General features: G+C 49.4%; 1 protein-coding gene across 1 annotated transcript in view; it reads left to right on the top strand.

Moving 5' to 3' along the window:
- PGM2L1 (phosphoglucomutase 2-like 1) overlaps positions 1-8,783 on the top strand; it is a gene marked incomplete at both ends in the record, with an annotated part of 50,184 nt that overhangs the window by 35,365 nt on the left and 6,036 nt on the right. Inside the window, 4 exons of the mRNA XM_015416615.1 lie at positions 1,125-1,218; positions 4,083-4,212; positions 6,195-6,384; positions 7,580-7,713. Coding sequence (XP_015272101.1) covers positions 1,125-1,218; positions 4,083-4,212; positions 6,195-6,384; positions 7,580-7,713 — 548 coding nt within the window. The remainder of the gene's footprint in view (positions 1-1,124; positions 1,219-4,082; positions 4,213-6,194; positions 6,385-7,579; positions 7,714-8,783) is intronic.

Below are 8,783 nucleotides of genomic sequence, written 5' to 3'. Positions count from 1 at the left end.
CCAGTGAGCAATGTTCCCTCTAAGCTGTGGAGTCTTGTGAGCAAAAATACTACTTTGTGAGCTACTGGCATTAAAGTTGTGAGCCAGCGATTTGGCTACTGCATAAACTAGTTTGCCCTGGAGCTACTGGCATTAACGTTGTAAGTGAGCGATTTAGCTGCTGCATACATTAGTTTGCTCTGGAGCCCTCCTTCCTGAGCTGAGACAAAATGTGTGAGCCAGAGGCTAAAATACTGTGAGCTTGCTCACACTAACTCAGCTTAGAGGGAACACTGCCTGTGAGGCAGGTGGGGCTGAGAAGGCTCTGACCAAAACTGCTCTTTTTCAAGAACACCTCTGACAGGACTATAGCTTGCCCAAGGTCATCCAGCCAGGTGCAAGTGGAGGAGTGGGGAATCAAACCCTGTTCTCCCAGATTAGAGTCTGCGCACTTAACCACTACACCCAATGTTCCCTCTAAGCTGTGGAGTCTTGTGAGCAAAAATACTACTTTGTGAGCTACTGGCATTAAAGTTGTGAGCCAGCGATTTGGCTACTGCATAAATTAGTTTGCCCTGGAGCCCCAGCCTTCCTGAGCGAAGACAAAAATTTGGGAGCTGGAGGCTAAAAAACTGTGAGCTGGCTCACACTAACTCAGCTTAGAGGGAACACTGACTACACCAATCTGGCTCTTAGTCAGCTACAGCACCCCACTCTGCTTAAAGGAGCACACGCCTTTACAAAGATGTTTAAAAATGATTGGAAAAAGCATTTCGAGGAGAAATTCTTCTGGGGCTGTGCCTTTAAGAAAGGGGGCGGAGCCCCCCCAAGCCCCACCGTAGCTGGGCGCACCACTTTGGGGGACCCCTTCTCTAGGGGGATTCTAAAAACAATGCAGTAAGAAGAAAGTACCTGCCACAAGCAGTTTCTTCATAGTAACTGTAAAACAAAATGAGAGAGGATCTCTGAAAACACAGTATAATACAGACAGCAAAGTGGGGGTCATAAGGTTGGAGGAGAGCTGGGGGTGTGGATTTGAACCCGGGTCTCCCAGGTCCCCCTGGTCACGGTGCAGCAGTAACCACTACCCACAATGGTACTCTGTCCGTGGTGCTAAGAGAAGGCACCTCCTCTTCTCGTTTCAGGATACACTCCCTGGCTTCAAATGGATTGGCGGCAGAGTCAAAGACCTCCTGGATAATGGCAAGGAAGTCCTTTTTGCCTTCGAAGAGTCCATTGGTAAGCACAGGAAGACTCCAGCATCAAGGAACCTTTTTAAAAATGTTCGGTCGTACTTCTTAGCGTGCTCCAGAAATTTGATACTGTACCGTTGTTGAAGTCCATGTTATTCTGGTCACCACACCTTAAAAAGGATACTATAGCTTTGGGAAAAGTGCAAAAAAGGGCAACTCAAATAATAAAAGGCTTGGAACACTTTCCCTATGAGGAAAGGTTAAGGCGCTTAGGGCTCTTTAGCTTGGAGAAACGACGGCTGAGGGGGTAACGAGATCGAGGTTTATAAGATTATGCAAGGGATGGAGCAGGTAGAGAAAGAAGTCCCTTTCTCCCTTTCTCACAATACAAGAACTCGTGGGCACTCCATGAAATTGCTGAGCGGTCGGGTTAGAACAGATAAAAGGAAGTCCTTCTTCACCCAAAGAGTGATTAACACATGGAATTCACTGCCACATGAAGTGGTGGCGGCTACAAGCATGGACGGCTTCAAAAGGGAATTAGATAAGCATATGGAGCAGAGGTCCACCAGTGACTATTAGCCACAAGGTATAGATAGGGGCTCTGGGGCAAGTGATGCTCTGTCTACTTTGTGCTTGGGGGGGGGGGAGTCAACAGTGGGAGGGCTTCTGGAGTTCTGGCCCCACTGCTGGACCTCCTGATGGCCCCTGGTATTTCTGGCCACTGTGTGACACAGAGTGTTGGACTGGATGGGCCTTTGGCCTGATCCAACACTGGCTTCTCTTATGTTCTTATCAACAGTTGTTAGTGTAGCGTTTTTTTTTAATCCAAGGCAAGCTTGGATATAAACCTCCAGAGATCTCTTGTCTTTGCAGTGTGAGGCCGCCTAAAACTTGGGAAGGAAGTCCAACCCTAAGCTTTGTGGTCCCAGGTGATTTCTCCTTTATTGTTCTACACAAAACGACATGCCATACCCTTGGCATTGCTCACAAATGAGGGGCACAGAGGGGCCAATGTGGCTACCTTCTTTAAAAAAAATTTTTTAATTTATTGTCAGATTTATACCCTGCCCTCCCAGCCGAAGCTGGCTCAGGGTGGCTAACACAACAATTCAAAAACACACACACAATTTAAATAGTCCTAAAACCAAATCCTGCCAACCTAGCAGTTCGAAAGCAAGAAATTGCAAGTAGATAAGTAGGTACCACTTCAGTGGGAAGGGAACAGCGTTCCGTGCGCCTCGGTGTTTAGTCATGCCGGCCACATGACCATGGAAACTTCTTCGGACAGTGCTGGCTCTTCGGCTTTGAAACGGAGATGAGCACCGCAACCCTAGAGTCGGACTCGACTGGCTTTCGAGCAAGGGAACCTTTCCTTTTTTAAAACTAAATAAAACATTCCAACATTAAAAAGGTGCCACCGTTAAAAACACTAATAGGTTATTAGATGATGGTGGTCGACCTTCAGCGTTCCATCCTCTTGGTCAGCCCATAGGCCTAACCTTGTGCGGGCAGCACGGGCTGTTCTGATGACTTCAGGGAACACGGTTCTCTCTCGGGGGCAGCTGCTAACTGAAAGCCTGGCGGCCGAGCTCCGTCTTGCAGGCCCTGCGGAACGGCATAAGATCCCGCAGGGCCCTGGTCTCTTCCGGGAGCTCGTTCCGCCAGAGAGGCTCTGCCACCGAGAAAGCCCTGTCCCTAGTTATAGCAAGCCTGGCCTCCTTGGGTCCGGGGAGGGCCAATCGATGTTGGGACCCTGATCGCAGTGCTCTCTGGGGAACGTATGGGGAAAGGTGGTCCCTCAGGGACGTAGGTCCTTTGAGAGAGAGAGAGAACTCTGAATCATTGGATGCCTGTCCAGAACCAAACCTTAAGATGTGAAGAATGAGTAGATGATTAGTTTGTGTCATGGCCATGCGGAAGTTAATTCTGACCTCTGATGAGCTTACATGGTATATCTGGAAGAGAAGAATTAATTGGTTTGGGTCATCATGTGAGTTTCACGTAATTGGGCCTGTAGAAAGATTCAGGCGGGTAGCCCTGTTGGTCCAGAGCAGTAGAACAAAGTTTGAGTCCAGGGGCACCTTTAAAAGACCAACAAAGTTTCATTCTGGGCATAAGCTTTTGTGTGCGGGCACACTTCTTTAGGTTGTATCTGAAGAAATGTGCGTGCACATGAAAGCTTATACCTAGAACGAAACTTTGTTTGTCTGAAAGGTGTGTCAGGTAGCCCTGTCATAGAACTGGAATGTGGAGGGGTGCACCACCTTTTCGTTCCCAGCTCATCCCTGTCTAGCTTATGGCTGCTATCTCTGGCCTGACCTTGCCGTCGTTCTCCAGCTGCAAATTAACTGGCCTGGGAAAGTTAACGGCTTATGCTCTTAGTCGCTTGCTTGCTACTTGCTGCCCGCGTGCGCACAATATACTCATTGGCTTGGGCTCATGGGGGGGGGGGGAGTTTGATTACAGTATAAGTCAGTGGCCATCATATTGCAGGTCATTCCTGACACAAGCTGTATACTCGTTCTTTAGTACTGGACTACCAATAAAACACTTATCTTCTTAAGAAGCCTCGTGTGTGGTGTTACCTGACAAGGTGCCACTGGACTGAAACCTTTTGGGGCCTGTAGAAGTTAGCCACACCCCTGAACCTCTGAGGCGTGGGTCGTGTAAATCTTTATGAAAGTAGTTTGGTGAGAATCTCTTGACATTTTTGTAGGATAGAGCGTGATCTATATGTCATTCTGCCTCTGGTTTCATGTAAATCCGTCACTACTTCTGTCATCATTATTCTTTCATATTTGATCCTTCCAAGAGTGGCTAAGGTTGACTTTAAATAGAAATCTTTAAAAGGTAAGCGCTCCCCCGAAAGAGAGCTGTACTCAGCATGGAACGTTTTCTGATTCGCAGGTTTCATGTGCGGCACTTCTGTATTGGACAAAGACGGCGTGAGCGCGGCCGTGGTGACGGCCGAGATGGCCACGTTTCTGGATACCAAGGGCCAAACTCTGGCACAGCAACTAATGGAAATCTATAAGATGTAAGTCCTGTGACTGATTAATTTTGGAGGTGTGTGTGGAGTCAGCTCATAGCAGAGGGAGGGGGCAGGGCTACCTCTGTGATCCTCCCGATAAATGTGCGGTTGCCTTTTTTTGTGTGACTAGTAGGCAAAACTGGAAAATACGCACATTGCCCTTTTCACTCTAAGTGGGGTGTCAGCTAGGCCCCCGGCTGCCATGGGAGGGAGGAGTTGGCTCTGGAATTTTGACTTTCATTTCTGCTGTGTCTTCAGTGCCTTGCTTATCTGTGTAACCAGAGCTTTTAACCTTGACTGCCTGGCATCGTCTTTCTCCTGAGAATTATGGCTCCTTACTTTATTTATAGGAGCTGCGGTGGCTCAAGTGGTTAAGACGCTGAACTGCAGGCTGTGGAAGGTCGGTAGTTCAGCAGTTTGAGACCCGAGTGTGCCGCATGACGGAGTGAGCCCCCGTCTCTAGTTCCAGCTCCTGCCAACCTAGCAGTTCGAAAGCGAGAAATTGCAAGTAGATAAATAGGTACCACTTCAGTGGGAAGGTAACAGCGTTCCTTGCGCCTCGGTGTTTAGTCATGCCGGCCACATGACCACGGAAACGTCTTCGGACAGCGCTGGCTCTTCAGCTTTGAAACGGAGATGAGCACCGCAACCCGAGAGTCGGACTCGACTGGCTTTCGAGCAAGGGAAACCTTACTTTATTTATAAGTTCAATTTATAGCCCGCCCACCCTGCAACTCAGGGCGGCTCACAATCAGGCATAAGCCAGCGCAGAGAACACATTTAAAACCATTTAAAACAAATTCTACAATATTACGACATTATTATTATTATTATTATTATTATTATTATTATTATTATTATTATGTGCTCTGGATGTTCCGAATTGATCTTCCATAAAGATGGCGTAGAAAGCTGTTATATCCACTCAGTGTCATCTGTTCCGCTTGGCGCTGTCGTTCTTTCTCCCAGGGCCAGATGAAGATCTTCTACCTACTCCCTTTGGCGGGCCTTTACCTGATATCTGATTGGCCCTGGGGCATCAGGGGGGGGGGACCCCCTTGGATATTGTATATCTGTCTGGTTTGCGGGCTTAGAGGCAGTTCTAACACAAGAGTTAAGATGTCTGCCTACTTTCATACGTCTCAATAAACTTTACTTCTTTGAATGAAAGCTGTTGGGAACTGATTGCTGCAGGAGTCTGACAGTGGGGAGCAGTGTTCCCTCTAAGCTGAATTAGTGTGAGCCAGCTCATAGTTTTTTAGCCTCCGGCTCACCCAGTTTTGTCTCAGCTCAGGAAGGGATGGCTCCAGAGCAAACTGATTGATGCAGCAGCCAAATCGCTCGCTCACCACTGTGATGCCAGTCGCTCACAAAGCAGAATCTTTGCTCACAAGACTCCGCAGCTCAGAGGGAGCATGGGTGGGGAGTGCGCGCTTGCTGCTACTGGTTTGTGTGGCTCCTCAGTTTGCTGAGAGGCGCTTTGTGGCCCTGTGAGGGTGTAAAACTGTGGCAGAAATATTTTACGTGAAGGCATCTGTGGGAGGAGAGGCTCACCAGAAGAAGCGAGTCCCACCTTTCTGTGTTTGTTTAAGCGCTTACCCCATATATGCCTCACCATTCGCCCCAGCTGGGATCCAAAATGGCTGCCATTGTTGTCCTCTCCTCCATTTTATCCTCACAGCAACCCTGTGAGGTAGGTTTGGCTGACAGTGTACGACCAGTCTAAGGTCACCCAGTGAGATTCAGTGGCAGAGTGTGGATTCGAACCAGGGTCTCCCAGATCCTAGTCTGGGCACTCTAACCACTACACAAGACTGTCTCCTCAGTATATCTGAGTGTTGCCCAGGAAGCAGGGTCAAGGAAATGGCTACATCCACTGAACCGGAGAAAGGGAGTTCTAATAGCTCTTGCTTTAATCTCTTTAATCTGTAACCAAGATCTGGATTGCTCTTCTCACCCGCGCTTTTCTCCCTCCTCCCTTCCCGTAGCTACGGCCATCACATTTCGAAAACCTCCTACTTCCTGTGCTACGATCCCGCCACCATCAAACGGATATTCGAGAGGCTGCGGAACTTCGGTTCGCCGAATTCTTACCCCGAATGCTGCGGGGCGTACAGCATCTTGCACGTCCGAGACGTCACCACGGGCTACGACAGCAGCCAGCCGAACAAAAAGTCGGTGAGTTTCCGGCGCCGGAAGGCAGGTGCGGCTTCGGTCTGGATTCTCGCCTTGGCTGAGCACTCGGGTGATGAAATATATTTATTTATTTATTTATTTGATTTATATCCCGCCCTCCCTGCATGCGGGCTCAGGGCGGCTTACAACATTGGCACATTGCTGATAAAACCATATAACATTACAAAACACTACAATATAGGATTATAAAACATAGAAACATAAAAACATAAGGTGTGCTATTAATAATACAATTCCTATTTGCGGTGGCGTACTGGATATGTCTCCCAACTGCTGAGTTCAGTTCAGTGTCGTCCTGAGTCACTCGGTGTAATGAGCCTGTCAGAACCCACAGCCTACAACGTAGTACACGCTTTCAGAAAAGGTAATACTTTATTAAAGAGCTATAGCTGCATTAACATAGGCAAGAATGGCGGCTGCCCCTGGGGCATAATAGGATATAGGGTACTCGTATGCACCCCCCCCCCCACTGCCCTGGCCAATTAGCTACCCTCCCGCGCGCGGGAGAAAAGAGCTCCGGCCGTTTAGCGCTGAAGCTGGGAACCAAACTCTCTCCCACAGCCCCCGAGAAACCCAGACATCAACATCACGACCTGCAAAGCTTATAGATAAGCGTTGCGGCAGCAAAGAAGCACAAAAGGAATGCAGAAGCAATTAGAATACAACCAACCTCCCCACCTCCATGGCAGCATAGCTGACAGAGCCAGATGTTGAAACTGAGGTCTGGGCTCGTTGATGGTATTAGTGGGACGGCTCCTAATCGAAAGCCTGGTGGAAGAGCTCCGTCTTGCAGGCCCCGCGGAACTCTAATCCACTTCAGACTGCTCTTCGGCAGAAATTGAGGATTGGGTGGTTGATTGGGCTACTCTAGTAGGGGTGGGTTGCGGGCGTGGAGGGGGAGGTGTTTGTGAATTTCCTGCCTTGTGCAGAGGGTTGGACTAGATGACCCTGGAGATCCCTTCCAACTCGATGATTCTATGATTCTAAGAGAAAGGATCCTCCGGTAGCCAGGGCCCAGAATGAAGCCTGATGCTAAACCAGACTACATTCTGTAGACCACTCACTGGATCTCCAGGAAACGTTCATTAATAAAATGCTCATTATATGTAGAAAGTTGGGGAGGAGACACACCTTGACTGTCTGAGTCTCAGTTTCCCTGCCGCTCTCGTCACCACAGGTGCTTCCCGTGAGCAAAAACAGCCAGATGATCACATTCACCTTCCAGAACGGCTGCGTCGCCACCCTCCGGACAAGCGGAACTGAACCAAAGATCAAATATTACGCCGAGATGTGTGCCCCGCCAGAACAGAGGTAGGGAGTCGTCCTTTGTGTCTTGACCCTTGTGGCCCAGACCTTCTGCCCACCACTGGCCCAAGTGAATCGAGAGCTTTGAGCACAATCTCCAAAGTGACAGGCACATGCATTCAAAGGCACGAATAAGACGCCTCAGGGCTTCTTTTGTAGAAAAAGCCCAGCAGGAACTCATTAGCATAATAGGCCACACCCAACAGCAGAAACTCATTAGCATATCAGGCCACACCCTGATAGCGCAGCTCATTAACATATTAGGTCCCACCTCATGCCTTCTGTTGGCTTGCCCGGGCGCCCCGCAGCTGCCAGGGAAGGCACGGGGAGGCATTTAAATGCCTCCCCGATCCTTCCAGGGCCTCCCCTGGCCTGCCCACCTCAGAGTCGCCGGGGGGGGGGTCACTCTCCAGGCCTTCCCTCTGTAGCCAGGCACACAGAGGTTTTGGCTGTAGTGGGCGTGGCCAACTCTGAAGCCAGCCGGAACTCTGTTCCTGTGCGTTCCTGCCCCAAAACAGCCCTGAGACGCCTTCTCTTGCCGAGCCATGTGAAAATGCACCAGGCTAAAGAGAGCCAGTTGATGCAACAATGGGTTTAAATTAAAGGCATCAAGGGTACTGGCTGGATATTAGGAAGAATATTTTTATGGTAAGAGTTGTGCCAGAGTGGAATCGGCTGCCTCGGGAGGCGGTGAGCTCCCCCTTCGCTGGCCATCTTTAAGCAGCGGCTGGATAAACACTTTCAGGGGTGCTCTAGGCTGATTGAGCGGGGGGGGGGAGGCGGTTTGCACTAGGTAACCCCTACGATCCTTCCTCATTCTTATGGTTCTGTGCCAGACCCACACTCCCCTGGCTCAACACCTCAGTGTGCACAGCCTTCTAGATAGCTTGAGAAAAAGAAAGCGTAGGATGGGATATTATAGCATTGGGAAAAGTGCAGAAAAGGGCAACGAGAATGATAAAAGGGTTGGAACCCTTTCCCGAACATAAGAACATAAGAGACGCCAATGTTGGATCAGGCCAAAGGCCCATCCAGCCCAACACTCTGGGTCACACAGTGGCCAGAAATACCAGCGC

The sequence above is a fragment of the Gekko japonicus genome, unplaced genomic scaffold (genome assembly GCF_001447785.1).
Source record: "Gekko japonicus isolate JY-2015 unplaced genomic scaffold, Gekko_japonicus_V1.1 scaffold4591, whole genome shotgun sequence".
Classification (NCBI taxonomy): domain Eukaryota; kingdom Metazoa; phylum Chordata; class Lepidosauria; order Squamata; family Gekkonidae; genus Gekko; species Gekko japonicus.
Note: the sequence above shows the minus strand (reverse complement) of the source record. Positions and strands in the feature narration are given on the sequence as shown.